The sequence below is a fragment of the Eucalyptus grandis genome, chromosome 5, assembly GCF_016545825.1.
Source record: "Eucalyptus grandis isolate ANBG69807.140 chromosome 5, ASM1654582v1, whole genome shotgun sequence".
NCBI lineage: Eukaryota > Viridiplantae > Streptophyta > Magnoliopsida > Myrtales > Myrtaceae > Eucalyptus > Eucalyptus grandis.
The window spans coordinates 55,047,934-55,067,475 of record NC_052616.1 but is presented as its reverse complement, the minus strand read 5'-3'; the positions used below and the strand labels follow the sequence as shown (position 1 = coordinate 55,067,475).

The window sequence follows — 19,542 nt, the reverse complement described above, 5'->3', positions numbered from 1 at the left end:
AGATAACAATTTAGGTGCTTTATTCTCTTCTTCAACAACATTTTTAGAAAAATATTTTTTGAAATTTTCATTCTTTACCAAATAAATGGACCCTAAAAATTAGGTTGAAGAAGAGAGGAAAGCAACCATAGCAACATTTGTGAAAGGTTTGATTTAAGAGAACTCAATACATCATGGATGGAGCACCTAAAGGCACAGTGTAAACAGCACCGAAACCCAACAAATTTCAAAAGTGAACTTATGTATTGCCTGGTGGGTCAATTAACGAACACTTCCATTTGATTAATTTGTTCGGATAGAAGTAGTGGTAATGAGTCTTATAGAAGAACAATAATTTCCAAATGTGCTTAATTACAATAGATCTATGTACGATTTAGCCTCAAATAGTAAGAAAACCTTAGAAGAATCAATAGCTATTATGGATTGCTTGTAGGGATCCTCTCTTTTAGCACATGATTGCCGTAGAGCTTATTCTCCAAATACATTGATTTTTGCTTTTGTTAATGAAAATCTCAGCTGAAGGCCAAGCATTCTTATTGCGAGACCATCCACGAAGAAAGATTTCTGTCACACCACCATTCACCGAGGGTCTAATTCAGTAATCGACATGTCATTGGTTGATAAAGGCATAGTCCTCCTGGTGGATTGCTCCAATTCAAGCTCTTCCATTGGGACTCTCTGTCCCTGTAAACTTCTTTGGATGAAGAAAGCTGGATGTTGAGGCAATGGTAGGTTAATGGAATTGCTACTAAGCATGAGAACTACGGTTGCCATAGTGGGTCTAATAGCCGGATCTTCCTGAATGCATAGTAAGCACATGTGTAGGCATCGAAGTACTTCATCTCTTGAATATGAATCCTCTATAGTCGGGTCCAACACTTCCAAGGGCCTGTTGTCTCTCCACTGATTCCACACCTGCAAGAATAAGTACGTAAAATCTTTAGAGAATCGTGGCATTAATTCAATGACTCATCATGGAAAACATTTGAAACTTGCGAAAAAAAAACCATATATGACCATGGAACAAGAAAATAGTCACAAGTGTTTCTGCAAGCTAAAAGACTAAGTTTTACAAGAATTTCAATTTCACTTGGCGAAAGTTACAAAAAATTGCAATATAAATATTTGTCGCAATAGCATGATGAAACTTACATAAGTAGCAAGATATTCACCCCCATCCAATTGGGGATAGAAGTTATTCTTCTTGCCACAAATGATCTCTAGAAGTAGTATGCCGAAACTATAAACATCGGATTTCACTGAGAACTCTCCATGCATTGTATATTCCGGAGACATGTAACCACTGCCAAATTGAATATTAGCTATAAGCATATTGCATATTTAGATGCAGATCGCTCAGCATCCTTAAATATATAAAATGAGAAAGTCAGCATCCATTTACAAAGTCAACCATTCAAAAACTAAGACTTACAAAGTTCCCACAATTTTATTTGTGCTAGCTTGATTTTGATTGATTCCAAAAATCCTTGCCATGCCAAAATCCGAAATCTTTGGGTTCATTTCATTGTCCAACAAGATATTGCTACATTTTAGGTCACGATGGATGATCCGAAGTCGAGAATCTTCATGCAGATAAAGCATTCCTCGAGCGATTCCAGATATTATTTTATAACGCATGGGCCAATCCAATTGTCTCCTTTTTTCGAGATCTGCACGATTGCTCCCAGAATTCATTATTGTGCTAACATGTGAACCTATTCAAAAACTCAAGGCGAAGTCCATAACACAATAGCAAAATATATTTATTCTCATTCATCAAATTTAGCTTAAAGAAAAAACCTATAATCAGCTGAAAGAGCAAAACCCTCTTAGTTATAAAGTTTCCACAACTAGTGAGATCTCGACAACATTTGATTTCGAGCAAATTATAAATTATGCATATAAGAAGGTTAAACTGTAACATACCAAATAAGAAGTGATCAAGGCTTTTATTTGGCACAAACTCATAGGCCAATAGCTTTTCAGCTCCTTCCAGGCAAAATCCAAGCAATCGTACAAGATTTCTGTGTTGAAACTTGGCAACTAATAAAACTTCATTCTTGAATTCTTCATCACCCTGTCTTGAGCTTCGAGATAGCCTCTTCACCGCGATTTCTTGTCCATTAGGAAGTCTACCCTAAAATTTGTATAAATCATTTCATTCCTTATCACCACTTCTTAAAACTAACATAAAAAGGTTTACACGTTACTTTTTCTTCGAAATCATCATGTTTAATTCATAGGCAAAGCATTCTCAATCGTTTCCAATCAATATGTAATAGGTACCTGGAAAACTTCACCAAATCCACCTTCACCCAATTTCTTTTCAGGAGAGAAATCATTTGTCGCGGATTGCATTGTAGCCAAATCAAATTGCAATGACTCCATGGTGGTAAGTTCATTTGTGCCTACATCACCAAACAAGTCAATGTGAATATCAAATTACATTGGCAGTGGTTCCTAGTGGGGTTTATTGGGTTGTCAGTGCTTCGAAACATATCACATCGAAGAGCACCAAATTGGACTGGCATGGTTGTGTCCCCCAACTCCAAAGCAAACTTTACTCTCTTGATTGGTAATGATGGGAAAAAAAGAAAAAGAAACAAAATCATCAATACTATAGGAGACAAAGTAATAAAATAAATCTCTCATGATCACTTCTTCATGTTGAGGGTAGTGTTTGTTAGGTTACCTTGTTAAATTATGTCTTGAATTTCAGCCCATAAGCAAAAGTCCAAATCTTCACAGGAGATTTCCTACTTAAGATATTTGTTCTTTATCCAATGGATATCTAAACTAGAAAATTAAAAGAAAAAGGAGGGTGGGGGGCACACAACACGTCCAAGCGAAAAAAGGAAAGGAAATATATGGAAATCCGAGTTGGATTCGGTAAGGGATTCACAACTTGTAAGGAAATATTTGTTAGGTTAGTTTGTTAAAGTGATAGATGATCGGTTTGCTCCGTTGACTTTAGTTTCTTTCCAAACAGGGATAAGTACATATTACTCTGATACAAATAATCATTAATCCGCATCCTTTAGAAATCAAAATTCTTCTCATCAAATATGTCGATTCTCACTTTCCCTTCTTATGTTGTTATCGATTTGCTTCAACTCAACCAAGCCTTGGTTTGACCAATAGTTACAGAAGCAAGCAATCAAACAATAAAATAGGCAAACCAAAAAATATATCTAACACTAGATTTATGTGGTTCGATTGGTGTGAGCTACGTCCATGGGGAGAGGGGCAAAGAGTTCTACTATAGATCAAGCGATCCAATGAAAATTACAACCACAATAGAGTCACTCAAACACTCTTAGGGCCTGTTTGGCAACCGGTCAAATAGTGCCTGATTCTATTCTTTTGTTTCCCAGAACAAAAAAAAAAAAGAATAAAAATTCGTTTGGTAACTTTTTTTTTCTCGGAAATAGATTTGAAACAAAATCAAGAAGTGAAAAAAAGTTGTTTCTTTGTTCTCGAGAACAACTTCAGAATCAAGTCTTTTTTTTTTTTTTTTTACTCTTTGTTTTCTTCTTTCCTTTTCTTCTACTCCTTCATCCTTTGGCCGACGACCTTGCCGGAGCGTCACCGGCCACCGGCAAGGCCAAGTCTTCCTGGTAATTAGGTGAGGCTTGGCCTCGCCCAAATCTGGTGAGGCCGAGTTCGCTTAGCCATTGGCGAGGCTTGCCCTTGCTAGGCCATTACGAGGTCGGCCTTGCCATGACTAGGTGATGCCACCCACGCGGTGGTCTGGTGAGGGCAAGCCTCACCAGCGATTGGACGAGGCTCGACCTCACCCAAATCTAGCGGGATCGTTCTCGCCAAAATTTGGGCGAGCTCGGCTTTCTGGGGACCCGGTGACACTCAATGAGGACACGGCCCTCGTCTAGCCCAGTCGCCAACTTGGCTAAGGCCAATGACCAACCAAAGTATAAAGGAGAAGAAGAAAAGGGAAAAATAAAATAAAATAAAGAAAAAAAGAGAAAACTGATAAAATTATTTAAAAATTAAAAGAATTCTAAATCAAAAAAGAATTTGAGTATCTATCAAACGCATTTCTATATTGGGAATAGAAATTTTGGATAATTGTCAAACGCCTTAAAATGCTCAGAAACTTATCTAGGGAATAGAATTTTAAAAAAAAAAATCATTTTTGAATAGAAATTGTCCTCAGGAGTAGAATAATTACTAAACAGGCTCTCGGTATTTCCTAGCCCTCAATTGCACCAAATAACTCACACAGTATTTAGTCTCACAATTCCTCATAATAATTTCTCAATCTCACAAAAAAATTAACAAATCTTACTACAAGATTTAATTGGCATCAACACTAAAAGCTATCAAGATATAATTCATGAAGAAGTAGCTTCTTGTATACTCTTCACAATGAAGACACTTCTTATATATAGGCAATAGCAAGATCCAAAATGGGAAACCTCTTTTTTTAGGAAATCTACTCCAACTATGAAACCAATTTGAATTAGGAAAGTTTCATTTTCCTTAAAACTCAAAACATATTTTTACACAAGAGTAGTTGGCTTTATTTCAAGGAATTGATAGATAGTCTTCTAATGAAGGCCAAAATCTGTTTTTCCTTGTTATGAAAGCATTGAGATTAGATTCCATTTGTTTTTCGAATGCAATTTCTCTAAGCAAGTCGGGAAGTGTAAACTTCAGCTTTGTTCTCCTAATAGACATATCGGTGATTGGTAGTTTAAATAGTCCTGATGCTTAGAATAGAGAGATTTTCATTGCTGATTGGTGAAATTTTTATGGAATTGCTGCATTTATTTCATCTAGAAGGCTAGAAGAAAGCTTTGAAATCCCCAAACTATTCCTTCTATTGGTGGCATTATATATGCTTGTCCAGTCTAAGTATAGTTTTGAAGGTAGAAATAGCATGAAAGATTGGATTCTTCATTATTGAATATTGCCTTTGTTTGCGGTCTTCTATTTTACTTCGGCTCCCTCCCCCTCATTCTGACGTCTTGTCACTTTGAGTGTAAGTTTTCGCGCCAAACTTTTGTAAATTTGGTTCAAAGCTCAATATATTCTTACCTTTTACAAAAAATATATATACTGCCTTTGAATTTTGATTGTCATTGATTGTTTCTTGGTGGTGGTTTTTCTTTGGGAAAATCGTCTAATTAATCTTAAACCTATTGTACAAATGCCAATTTAGTTATAAACTTTTTAATTGTATCATATTTTGTCTTAAATCTTTATGCGAAATTCCAATATAATCATTCCGGCCAATTTTTGCGAGAAATTGTTGATGTGGTGGTGTGCCACATAGGACAGCCCGGCCATGACTAGATTGCCACATCATTGATTTCTATCGAAAAATGATTGGAATGACTAGATTAGAATTTCGTGCAAAGATTTAGAGGTAAATTGGTAAAATTGAAATGTTTAGGACTGAATTGGCATTTGTATAATGGATGTATGACTAATTGGATAATTTTTCCATAGTTGTACATAGGGGATTTCCATGATGGATTGATTCTTGATCTAAACCTACCTATTCCACCAACTCATTTTTATGTTTTGGTTCAAGATTATATCTATTAAAAAAAATAGAAAAGATACATTATTTTACTACAAAAACCGTCCTTACTCAAGTGGTTGCGTGGTTCTTTGTTTATATTTAAGTCATGGTTTTAATCTTAGCGAACGCAAATTTTTTTTCTCCGTTGAAAGAGGCTTAAAAGCCAATTTTTCCATAGTTTCAACTTAGGATCCAGCCTGATTGGGGGACTGGCTCAGAACCAAATCAATCAGCCCAATTCCTGAGTCGAAATGGATCCAATGCTGACCCCAAGTTGTATAGCAGTAGTACTAAATTGGCAAATTAGCAAAATTGAAAAGTTTAGCTATTAAATTGATTGTTGTATAATAAGTTTAGAACTTTTTGGATAATTATTCCATAAAACTAATGTAATTTGCAAGTTTTTCTTGTTTTAATATAATTGATGTATAATCATGATAAACATCATTTTTCTGTTCAATTATAGGGGCACAACTTTTTTTAAGTACATATAAGAAAACGGTGTATTGCTAACAGAAGTTGACACTGGATTTTAGTCAAATGTTTCTGATATCAAATGTACTTTAGCTTTTAATAATAAGTTTAAAAGGGAAATTATTGATATTTAATCATTGATAAATACAAAGGGGTGTGTAACGACAATAGGTACCCGTGCGCATACAATGTTCTAAAAGCTTGTAATAGGGATTAGCTCCACTAGTTTGATATGGTACGGCTTGCCCGACCATCTTAAATAAGGAAAAGGGGTGTTGGTGCAGTTTCTATAAAATGTTCAACGAACATGTCATCGTTCTAGTAGATTAAACTAACTTTATGGAGTTGTCTCATCTAGTTATATGGTATCTCAGTTTTAGACTATGTATTACCAAATTCACAAGTTGCACTCTTTCACGACCAATTTTCAGCACAACGTTGCTACACTATAGCTACAATTACGTCAAACGGACTCTTAATTTGTATAATTCCATATGGAAAATAAAGAAGTTTCATAATATGCTAAATTTATATAATATAGATAGTTTACGAGAAAATAATGGCAAATTGTCAATTTACCGTTTATTGCTTTGATGACTTCATACGTCTTCTTTCCTTTTCTTCGAAGCCAAAGACCAGTGAGAAAGAGAAGTACCATAATACCTCCAATAGGAACAGCAATGGCAATGGTTATCACGGTAGGTTTGTTGCTTTTTCCTACTTTGTAGCTTATTCCTGCAAACGTACCATTATGTGAATGAGGCAAGTGCCAAACTAATGTTACAGCTTTTTAGATGAAAGCATAACCAATATCTAAACATTCTAAATTTCTGCTTCACTAGGTCGGATTTTCACCTTAAGACTGAAGCGTGAATCGATTATCCTTTAGTTTTAGCATTTTTTTTTTCATTTTTTTCATTTTTTTTTTCATTTTATCTTTGGTTATCCCATCTATCTTATGTCCATGAAACACTTAAAAGTTCAGAATATGAATTTTTTTAAGTATTTTGCCAGACCAAAATATGAGATATAAAAGATGTGGAGGAATTTTTTATCCAACTTTTATGAGATAAGAGATTTTACTGAAACCCTCTTGCTAAAATATGTGGATTTGTTATTGATTGTTGATCATTTAATACATGGATCCCATTTATTTTAACACCTAAATAGGAGAATTTCCATTAGATTTCATGTGGATTCGTGTCACCAATGTTTCAATTATGGCCTTGCAATTTTCTTTCCCTCTTCTTTTTGACTGAATAATGAGAATTGACGAACATCTGCTATTGCTTCATTACATTGCCCCCAAGACTCACAATCTCATACGGCGGCTTGAGAGCTGTGAATGCCATAAGTTGTGATTCACTGAACTGACTGTGATAGTCGACTGCCATTCATGTAGATGCATTAACGATTTTTCTTTTTTTGGTCTGAGATGCATCAACGATTAAACATATCTCATTTTGCCGAAAATATGGACCAACCAACACCTTTTTTTTGCCCAAAAGCATTTGTTCAATAACAATTACATGTCTGACAAAAAAAAATAAAAAAAATTACATGATTTTGACCAAAAAATAAAAACAAAAATTACACGATCTACTGAGAATATATCAATAAAAAAAATCTTATGGTTTGTAAAGCATGTAGATTAAGCTCATATGAAGAATTAAAAATGTGAATCTCACACAAAACCCGCATAATTTATAGAAGAAAAAAGGCAGAAGGGCCTTGGCAGAAACGCCTTGTACCTAACTCCTGAACAAGAGCCAACATACCTGGTGGTGGAGGCCGCACATCTCCCTCCGGCGATGGAAGCGACGGTGGCCGCGGTGGTGCAAGTGGCTCACTGACTGAGTTCATGAACCGATTATTGGTCTCATACAGGATCAGACAACTTGGCACCATGAACCGTCCTCCTGTGTACCTGACACAGCAATCCATGATCACTTGGACGCCTAGCCCCAGGCAGTCGCTGCATTGCTGCTTCGTCAAGTCTGATGTGCACTGCACCAACGCGTAGATGAAGTCAGGCCCCGCTGATTCGTTCCCCGATGCGTACTTTCTCAGCACGCCGCCACCCGCCGCCTCGTCCCGCAGACCGTTCAGGAGCTTCCTCATCGATGTGCCGTATGTGTCCGGGCTCGAGACATCGTCAGAGGTTCTTGCCACGTAGGAGGGTTCTGTTGCGACTGAACTGAAGAACGGGGCATCCGAGTACCGGATGATGCAGTTCCGGGTGTAGAGGAGTGCCTCCTTTTGTAGGGGGCAGAGGCGGCTCATGTTGGAGTCCAAGTCAATGAGGCAGGCGCGACAGTTTCCGGCGGTTAAGTCACCACGGCAGAGGCCATAGACATAGAGGGTTTTGGAGGAGCCGACGATGGGAGCGGAGTTATTGAAAAAGCCATAGGAGAGAGACAGGTCGCTGGCGGTGGAGATGGTGGAGAGGAGGAAGGTGAGGGTGTTCTGGTAGGTGCTGTTGGCAGTGAAGTTGCCGGTCGAACCACAGTAGGTCGCCGGGAATTGGGCGTTTATGGTGGAAGCAAACATGAGAAGAAGCAAGAGGAGGAGATTTGCAAGATCCATTTTTTTCTCTTTGGGTGTCTCGGGTGTCTCTTTGATAGACCCGACATGAACGAAGGGTTTAATCTTAAGAAATTAAATATGTTGAAATATCTAATGAAAATTTATCACGTCATCAATACCTCAGCAAAAAAAAAAAAAAAAACATACACGCACACCACATCAAAGTGAGACCCGAGACACCCAAAAAAAAAAAAAGAAAGAAAAATGGATCCTCCAATTCTCCTCCCCTTGCTTCTTTCTCATGTTTCCCAAACCGTTTCAGAGTGGTTTTAGGTAGCGCATGCAAACGTTTCTGTTCCGGGGAAGAGTTTTTTTTCAGAAATGGTTCTTTTCTATTTCTGCTCCGGGGAACAATTTCTGAGTAAAAGAACCCGTTTGATAACGACACAAAATTTCTACTCTTGGAATAGAAAAAGAATAGAAATGCGTTTGATAACGCAACAATTTCTTTTTTGTATTTATTCATTTTTAATCTTGCCGAAGCCAGTTGCCGCCGCCTCCTGCCGCCGGTCGCCGCCGCCGGCCCCGGCCGCCGGCGCGCACGCCGCGGCCGCCGACCGTCACCGCCGGGCGCCGCCGGAAGCCCATCGGCCGCCGCCGCCGCCGCCGGTCGGCGGTGGCTCCGGGCGGTTGACGGTGGTCGCGGCAAGAAAAGGAAATAAAAGAAAATCAGCTTATTTCTAGACATTGTTCCGGGAACAAGAAGCAACTTTTTTTTTGCTTCTTGTTTCTATTCCTAAATCATTCCCGAGGCTAAGTTTTTATTCCCGGGAACAAAAAAACAATGTGGCGTTAGCAAACAGGTTTCTGTTCTTTTTTTGTTCCGGGAAACAAAAGAACAGAAACCATGAGAAACAGAAACGTTTGCATGCGCTACTTATGGGGCAACGTGCGAGTCTCGGCGAAGCATCGACTCTAATGGAAAAGCAAAGTCTCCGTACTACGGAGTCTCGGTCCTCTGCAATTATAATAAATGAGCATTGACGCCTTCTGCCGAATCCGTCTATTGCCAAGCAATTTGGGATCTTTACTAGTGAAACCATGACTAACAATATGATGTTTTTCAACAGATGATTAACTAGATGTCAAAGGAAATTTGCTCATCTCCTTGCGATTTTAGTTTCAAGTTTCGTTTAGAGCACTCCAAGAATAAAATGCCAAATGCATCAATTGACGTGGACAGTATATCCTAAAGATCGCACGAGAAAGTGAATCACTTGAAATGTGCGAATGTTGATCTGAGCCGATCAAAACTTCACTTGCTCTGCTATACACAAAAAAAATAGTTGAAAAATAATGTTGACACGATATTTTTTATATTACTTTGTTCGGTCGCAGGAAACTTCCATTTAAATCTCCTATTCCATAATTTAAAATTAAAAGCCTAGTGTATAGTGCTAATGGGAATGGGAGAATCTGATATCGTACACCGAGGATAACCAAAATGTCTATTGAGCAATGACCCAACCGTGGATAGCTGTGTTGGTTGAGAGTTTCTCATTCGTCGTCGAGATCGAGAGTTCAAAACTCGAAATTGTTAGGGGGCCATGGTGTTGAGGTCTTGTGCTAATCTCTCCCGAGATACAGGGTCCGGCCCTTTGGTGCTGTCCGAGCACGAGGGGCCCATGGTGGAGTCCTCGGTTATCAAAAACAAAAAAAAATTTACTTTGATCTCCTAAGCGGAAGATTGACTCCAGATTTGATTCCGGATTGATTATTAACCACTAATGATAAAAGTTTAGGGTTAAGGATGTGGATTTGTTTTGCTTCTAAGACGATTTTTACATATATTTAATGGAGGTCATAGATCCTGTGAAATTGTTTTTCAAGTTTGAGCTATGGACACTAGTCTCACTTTTTAATTCGAGTCAAATCTGGATTCTAGGGGCGGCAGAAGGTGGTTTTCCAATCTGTGGGAGAAGGTTATCGTCGATCAATTTAACTTTTTGTACTTTCTTCATATTGCCAAAAACATAGAGGGTTTGGGAGGCGTCAGAGACGGCAGCAGAGGCATTGAAGAATCCGTAGGAGAGGGACGAGGAGCTGGTGGTGGAGATGGAGGAGAGGAGGCTGGTGAGGGCCCCATGGTAGGTGCTGTTGGCAGTGAAGTTGCCAGTCGAACCACAGTAAGTCGCTGGGAATCGGGCGTTTACGGTGGAAGTAAATAGGAGAAGAAGCAAGAGAAGGGGATTTGGAGGATCCTCTTTTGTGTTTTTGTTTTTTTGGTGTTTCGAATCTCTTTTTGATGTAAGGATTACTCAATAGGCTTGAGCCCTAGATAATATAAATACCATGATAGATAGGGCGCAAAATAAAACGTGTTGATTAATTTTATATAGGGGCGGCTATCATACTTGGCACGCGAGGCCTTATACATTTTTAGTTTTAGTGCATATTATTTTACAAAATATTTAAAAAATCTTTTATACTTTTCTATTTGGGTCGACATTTTATTTAAATATTTAAAAGTTGTAAAGACCTTGAGTTTTAAATTTACATTGATGTAAGAATTCGTTCGAGATCACAAAAAGTTACATCTTGCAAAACCCGAAAGAATCAAAGGCTAGAGCCATCACTCACATCACTAATTTTGGCCTAAAAGATCCTGGGTGGATTTGAAAAGGGTAGCCATAATACCATTCTAAAGAGCATTTAATGACCTAAAGAATTTGAATTTAGTTAATACGAAACCACACCAAATAACGAAGAATTTAATCTTAAGAAAGTATCTGGCTAAAAAAAACTTAAGAGAGTAAATTTGTTGAAATATCTAATGAAAATTTACCAAGTCATTAATGCCTCAGCGAAAATAAAAAAACACGGATTGCCAAAGTTCTGCAACACGACAGAGCTGTTTTGAGTCTCGGAAAAGTAATGACTCCTTTTTTCGGAAAAAGCAATGACTCCTTTTTTTTTCTGAATTCGTCTTTTGCAAGTATAAAAAGAAAAGCAAAGGAACCACCGACCAAGGTGGCGTGGATGGTAGGGCCTTGGACCTCCCCGGTGGAGGCCAAGGTTCGAATCCCCTGCAAAGCAAGGAGGCAGTCTTAGCTACTACATTGTGACTTAAGCGTAACGTCGGGGTGGTGGTTTCCCCGCTAGCGTCGCCGGGGGGTTTACGGCGCACTGCCGATGCAAGCTGGTTCCTCCTGTCCCAAAAAAAAAAAAGCAAAGGAAACCGGGGATTTCCAAGAAACGTGGGATTCGAGTCTCAAAGAAGCATCGACTCCTTTCACTCAGTAGAAAAGCGAAGAGAATGACGATTTCCAACCAAAGTGGAATCTTTGCTAAAGGTGATGTTTTCTCAATAGATGATGGCAAGGAAATATACTCATCTTCTTGTGATTTTAGTTAATTTTTTTATTGAGAGCATTTCAAAGGTAAAATCTTGACTGTATCAATTTGATGTGGGAGAATATGTCATTAAGATCAAGCTATCTGGGCTTCACCTAGCCTGCTATATTTAAAAAAAAAGTTGAAAAATAATGTTGACACAGCACTTTTTATCACTTCATTCGGTTGGAGACAGCTTTCACTTAAATTCTTGTTCCGTACTTTTGTAAATGGAACCCTCGTGTGTCGTGCTAGTGGGAATGGGTGAATCTAATATTGTAAAGCAAGAACGACCAAAAAGTCTCTTGAACAATAATTCAACCTAATATTGACAATTTTTCTCAAAAATCGCTGATATGACAATTTTTCATATAGAACGGCTGACGATTATTGGACCATCATATTAATGGTTTTGGCAAAAATTGATCCGAATGCCTATATTAAAATTTTGCACAAATTTTTGAGATTAAATTGATAAAATTAAAAAAATTTATGACTAAATTAACATCCATACAATAAGTCGATGACATATTGAATTAATTACATTATTGATGCTTATATCTGTGAATTTTCCAGCAAATAATTGCAATACATGATGCTTTGGTAAATTAAAATGATTCATAACATTGGCTTATAAAGTAAAATGGCATACTTTTGTAAGGTATTGAATATACTTTGTTTACCAAACGAAAAACCCTTAGAGACTAAATATTGTAATTCACAGTTCCGAATAAATTAATACGGCTTATCGAGGTTTAGACTAAAACAATTTGCCATCACAACTGCCATATCTTTTCTCTCTCAATTGGTTCAAATATTTAATTGAAAGAAAGGCGGAAATGCTCCAAACAAGACTTTAAAAAAAAAAAAACAGAGAAGTAAAAAATGTCAACATGTAAAATATATTCAACACTGTATTCAAACAATTTAAGCTTGAGTATAGGATTACGCACTCAATTTCCGGTCATATGAATGAAGAAAATGCTTTATAAGATTGAAGTTAACTTTCTTATTGTCGTGACCTTCCCAAAGACAAACCACCAAAAAGAAAAGCTAATGGATTACTAAGCTTACATTTAGCACGGACTCTTGATCATCCAAAAAATGATCAACAAATCATTCAATTCTTTTAAAATGGACATTTGTTTACGCCAAAAAATGACTAACTTTTCATTATTATTGACATGCGAGACTTAATCAATGAGAGTAGAGTTTGGTCATTTATTAATAGAATTATCGATCACTTGAAGAATTGACAACTTAAAGGATCAATAGCTTCAACGACGGGGTCATGTCTTTCAGCCTATGGTTCTTCTTCTTTAGATATCTGAAGGATGGCGTCAATCAACCAAGATGATAGTGGTTGCCAACCCAAATTGCATGCTTGGGCGGCCTGAGATCACAACTGTCGAGTCTCCTAAGCGCGAGTTCAGGTGATGCTCATGTGATATTATCCTGGCCTCACTATTCTTATTCGACATTCAACCACCAACACTCGGTGATCACCGAACTCAAGTGGCCACCGTGTGGTGGTTGTTGGCCTCAGTGGACCGCGACATAGTGGTCTGATCTCCATCACTTTTTTCTATCTATCAAGTTGATTACATGACCTTGTGTTCCTCCAAAGCTCAATAAAGTCGAGTGAATTGGGCTATTTTGTTCTCAACCTCAAGCGGAGACTTGGGAAAGAAAAGTCAAGGCTGTGAACTGCCGTGGACTAGTTTGTTCTTCCACTGCTATCTTTCTTGGAAATTTCTTCATCCAAAAACGGTACATCCTCGAACGACATCTATCACTTCACTCATCTTTCTGTGAATTACCAACTTTAGATTTGCCCTCACCTCCCAATACTTAAGTCTTCGCCTACAGGTGTGTCACTTCTTCCTTACCTTTTGCCATTCACCATTTTGATTAAACATCTTAGCCCCTTATTATATCTCCTCTGTCTAAAAAAATTAAACTATTAGTTGAAAGCATAATTCAGCATTCAAATATTCTAATACTTTTCTTCATGTGTTGTCTTGATTTAGCCTAAGATTAAGTGCGAAAATATATAGTAAGAAAAACAAATAAGAGGTCCGTAAAGATTTAAATTTAAGAACTCATGTTTTGTTCCATGTAGAATTTATGAAACCATTGCCAAGCGTAGTTTAACATTAAAATATTCTAAAAGTCAAAATGAGATGTTAATGTTGTTTGTAAAGAATTTGTATTTTCCATTTTAGTATATGTTCGATTGCCCTGAAATTGGCTGCATACCGCATTGTTAAGATATATGTCCTTAATCGGAAAGCAGGCCTACTTTACAAAACAATAGAGAATTCCGTAATACCTTTGCACTCAATCAAAATAAAAGACAAATTAGCATCGGTAATATTAAATTAACATACTTATATTAGTTTCAACCTTCAATACAACTATTGGAATAGATTTGAATCGTCATTATGACTCTGACTTATTTTAAGAATAAGTGAGAAGTTATTTGTTATTGAGTATATATATCAAAAGTATCCTGATTATATTTAAGCTCTGACATGGCTTGTGCTTGTATAATTTCGTTTGAAGTAAAGTTGTTGATTTCTTTATTTACCTATGATCATGTTCTGAGTCGCTATATAACTTTTCTCCATTGATTAAAAATCGCAAAACAACTTTCGATGAAAGGTATTTCAGCTCGGAAGAAATTCCAACGAAACAATAAGGCCATTTCAAACAAAATGTTACATTCATTTTGTTTATATTAGGGTTAAGGGATGCTTGATAGGTATGCGCATAATTAGGTAATCATCTATACTATCACATAATCAAAGAATTCCTTCTATTTTAAGGGGATCACAATCCTTTTTTCTTCCCGAAATACCGACAATATTTATTATAGAATTCTGTCAGTAGGGAAATGCATAAAATTATCACTTTTTTTCTCTCACGTTCTTCAATTTTAAAATTTAAAACTTTTTCTATCTTATAAAAAATCTTACCCAAAAAAAAAAAAAAAAAAAAAAAAAATCACCCGTGGTGGCAGCGTAGTGGTTGAGCACAGGTTCCTTTCGGGAGAGGTCTTGAGTTCGAATCCCTGCGTCATCTGCCTTGCGAGAAAGGAACTCACGACTTATCCGGGGCAGCAGGTCTACTGCCGTGAAGCAACGCACGGAGGTTCCCTGGATACCCAAAAAAAAAAAAAAAACCTTACCAAAAAGTTCACATTCATATGTATAATGTTTTTTTCATATTGTATAAAAATTTCTTTTTGTTATTTAATAATCACATATTTCACAATAAAACAATGATACAAAATCTTTCAAATGTTCATTCTTGCATACATACAACATGTGCGCACTTTTTCTAGTAGATATATAAATAGATAGATGAACTCTGTTATGTCGTAGCAATGTACAAAGACCCAGTTATCATGACCTCGTTATCTAAAGACGTGTTAAACTCATTCATGCACAGGTCTATAAAGGGATCAGCGTTCTTTATATTTGAAAAATTCCAATTTCATAGGCGATAATATCTATGATTGAAGAATAAATATTTGTACAGGCAAAAACTCACATAGATGGCAAGATAAGGAAAATTTTTGAAATATTCTTTGGACGGTAAGAAGGAAAATATCTAAATTTACCTGAAATTCCCTTAATTTCGATAAATTATTATTAGAAATTTCACTTGAGGACGCAGCCGGGAGGAAGACAGTCCAACACGAGTCCCCTCCCATCTTGTCATTGTCTATTTTGCCCGGCAAGAAAATGATACTCCCCCTCGTCGTTTTTGCATGCGCGTGCAAGCAATATCTACACGCACTTGAAAAAGGAAGTTTTACACGTATGGCTAGGATTTGTCATAAGACCAACTTTCCAGCTCAAGGATAAAGATTGTGCACGGCAAAGCAAGTCAAGTTTCCCTTTATATCTCTATGATCAACTTTCCAGCTCATAGATAGAAACAAATCATCTAGCTCTCTTTAAGAAGATTGAGATACATGATTTATCCCTTCTCATTACTGGTTGAAAGCCCAATGCTGTCCCAGTTACCTATCGAATGCGATAAGCTTGTTTTATCGAGGCACTAAGATTGCTGTCATGACTACTTTTTGTTCATTTCACATTGTCAAGATACTCATTCACGAGTCCAAGGAGGATGAAGGGAGAAAAAAAAAATTACAAAAATTACAAAATTACCACATTCGTGTCTAGCCTCCAAACGGCGTCCACATCAGAGCGTTGCCTAACCAAAATTGGTTATATGGATTGAATTAGTACTAATATAAAAAATGATTAGGACTAGATTGATACCAATGCGATATGTTTATGACTTTTTTAGTACTTTCCCCCCTAATTTAAGAGGAATCGGGATAAAAGTTTGCATCTCAAATTTTTTTCTTACTTTTACTTTCTATTTTTCTTTGTAATTGTGTGGCAAATCCTAATAGTTCCTCCCCGCTTTGATCAAATACTTCCATGTTCTAAAAAATGTGATTCCGAGACTGACAATATTTTTAGAACGCTGTAATTTCATGGCAGCTATTTTGTAAGCACGTCAAAGTCAGTTCTACATTACATGAGACGTATGTCTTATGAAATTTCAAGTTGTAATTTGTAAACAAAAACCTTTATCGAAGTGTATTTTCTTCTCTCTTTTGTTCCAGTGACAGGCATACAGATCGGTTTTAATTCGCATATCAAGTTATCAATCATGCACTGCCTCTGCTTTAGTGGTTTTGTACCTCCCAAGACTTTGTTCGTCTACTACGAACTACCAAGACTAGCAGATTTCTACATTAGATAAATCAAATGGACATATTTCCTGGAGGTCGTGATTAGTTCTGTTTGCATCTAATGATCGTAAGTGTCATCGTAAGAGTCATGCTTTTTCTCATTTCCCTTTTGTCATATGCTGTAATTCCACTGCATGATTTCGAATTAACAATTTAAATTTCTGTTAAAAAAAAAAAAACTATACGAACCACATTTAGTTCTTGATGAGATATTACTTTTCATTCGGAATAACTTCTGATGAACTTTCACGATGCTTTAGTACTTCCCCCCACGCACTTCGCTATCTTGTGCTCAGCAAATGAGGTTGACCCTTCGACTGAAGAAAAAAATGGGGTTAACCAGAAGAGGTCGTTTTGAAGGTAAGGCAAATTGCGGGGGACAGAATATTTTAGTACGTGCTCAACCGTCCGAACGATGTAAGAATCGAAGAGCAAATACAATTACTTTCAATAGCCTAGAATATTTCAAAAATCTTAGTGGCTAAAATGGGACCTAAAAATTTACCATTTTAGGGATGATTTTGTTATCATTTCAAGTATAGTGGCATATCAAGAAGGACTTTGTCTTATTTTTTGTCCTTTGTAATACATATTATATATATAGTTGCACTTTGCTAAGATTTCTTGTATTATTCATTTGCTCTCTTTGTGCTTGGTTCTACATAAAAACCACGCCTAGTAACTATATGAACTATTCCTATTCGTTACGTTCACATAGCACTAGATGTCATATGTTAACTAGCACTAACGTTGACACAAAACATGATACGACATGACATGCCGACACGTCGTTTTTCAAGAAATAGATAATTTCGATACATTGAAACATGTTATATATTAAATTTATATTTATATATATACATGATAAATTATCATTTTTATGATTTTACAAATTCACAAATAATAAAAAAGAGTCTAGAATGAATTTACACTAAAAATATTAATTCACCATTTGTTAATATCATTCATTATTTTAATTTGACAAATATAACTCCATTCCAATAATCCATAAAACTTGGAGGAAAAAAAGATGAGCAATCCACATTTTGGAAGGGAAGAGAAAACAAACCTTGAGGGTGAATTATGTGTCACACGAAATGAGAATCAGAAGAGAAGACTAGATTTTTTTCTCCCCTTTTATAATTTTTATTATATTTTTAGTTTTTTTACATATTTACATTTTGACCCTTCTTTTATTGAAATTTTTTAAATTGTATCGAATTCTAAACTCACATGTTGAAATTATGGACTCGAGTGTTGGGAGAGTTGACTAAGTGTCGGATTTTTTGAAACATGTTTATTGAATATCGAAAGTGTTGAAGTATTTAACATGACTCAAAAGCTCTCAAAGAATGTCGGTACTTCCTAGTCATATGTAATGTTACTCGAATAAGAATAATGTGGAAGAAAGAACTTTCTAATTTTTGTGTATTTCGTTGTGTTATAATCAAGAGCCAATCAGCCTTATTTATGAGTTTAATTATATGACTATTTAAGGTAATATATTAATCAAGAATATACACGATCAAATGAAGATATGGAGAATCTCCAAGATTTATGCAACATTATGTGAGATATGGAACATCAAGGGAAATATCCTAAAGCTCTATCGTCCCCTCAAAACCAAATGACATAATAGAAATCAACTTGAATTTAGATAAAATATCCGACCAAAAAAAAAACAAAGAAAACAAAACAAAACACTCGGATGGTAGCCGAAGCGATTTGGTGTGCTAAAGAGAGAACTGATTGATCTTGATGTGACCGCTTATTTGGCTACTGTGTATTGTTGTGGTTGCTATGCAGGCTGTGTAGCAGGAGCCTATCGTTTGGACAAGATGCTGTTATAGGATAGGAGGCTACCGTAACTACCGTGTAGGCTATACAGCAAGAGGATGTTGTTGCGCAAGAGCCCATTGTTGCAATAGGAGGCTTTGTGGTTACTGTGCAGGCTATGTAGCACGAGGCTATCACGGTGTTGAATGTCATTGTGGCTACTAACTCGGCAAACATTGTTGAGGGCAAAGATACACTTGAAGTGTCAAAATTTGACAATGAGATACTTAAGTGTCATTTTTTTTTTCAAAAATAGGACACCTGAGTGACAAGTTTGACGAAAATGATTGGAAATTCTATGTGACAATTTTTTATAATATAACTCACCTTTGTGGCATGCCAAAAGCTAAGTCGGCAATGAATAACCAAAACCACATCATTTTTTTTTTTTTTTTTTAATATAATATAAATATTAATTAAATGACACCGAAGAGCGAGTGCCAAGCTAGAGCCCGAGCGACCCGGCCGACCCTCCCCCATTGTCATCGGCCCTTCTCGACGACGCCGAGGAGGAGGCGGCAACAAGGGCTTCCATAGCCTTCGCCTTTTGCAATTTGCTTTTGCTTTTCTTTTCTTTTTTAACTTTTGAATTTAATTAAATTAATATTTATATTAAAATTCAAATCCGAGGAAAATGACGTCATTTTGGGGTTTTCTTTCCACGTCTACATGCAAAACGACGTCGTTTTGCACTTGTCTTGCTAGGAAAAATGGCACATCAACATTTTGGCTAGATTTTCTCACCGTTGGCACTTAATCGATTTATTTTGCTCCGATTTTGGCACTTAAGTGTATATTTCCGAAGTTTTGATACTTAAATATCTCTTCATACCAAATTTTGGCACTTCATGTGTCTGGCTCTCCATTGTTGAGGATCGACATTAAAAGAGGGATATCAATAATACTAAGAAAAAAATGACATGACATGCAGTTTATGCTCTAGCGTGTGCACTTGAGTGTGCAACTGGTGCACTCAAAAGTTCATTGG

The 19,542-nt window shown here is 36.7% G+C and overlaps 1 protein-coding gene across 1 annotated transcript; it reads right to left on the bottom strand.

Annotated features, from left to right (window-relative positions):
* Positions 1-267: 267 nt before the first annotated feature.
* Positions 268-8,681, bottom strand: LOC104445148 (cysteine-rich receptor-like protein kinase 10). The gene is made up of 7 exons (XM_010058970.3): positions 7,801-8,681; positions 6,602-6,757; positions 2,287-2,408; positions 1,927-2,137; positions 1,433-1,670; positions 1,153-1,303; positions 268-915 (listed from the first exon to the last, which is right to left on the bottom strand). The coding sequence occupies exons 1-7, from the start codon at positions 8,606-8,608 to the stop codon at positions 580-582; spliced, it is 2,022 nt and encodes a 673-aa protein (XP_010057272.3). The 5' UTR covers positions 8,609-8,681; the 3' UTR covers positions 268-579.
* Positions 8,682-19,542: the final 10,861 nt, after the last annotated feature.

Bases quoted from the DNA above. Each gene is read 5' to 3' on its own strand.
- LOC104445148 (XM_010058970.3), bottom strand. From the start codon at position 8,608: ATGGATCTTGCAAATCTCCTCCTCTTGCTTCTTCTCATGTTTGCTTCC. The intron at 6,758-7,800 runs GTATGTTGGCTC...GTACGTTTGCAG, and splicing joins TGTGCGGCCTCCACCACCAG to GAATAAGCTACAAAGTAGGA. The intron at 2,138-2,286 runs GTACCTATTACA...TACAAATTTTAG, and splicing joins GATTTGGTGAAGTTTTCCAG to GGTAGACTTCCTAATGGACA.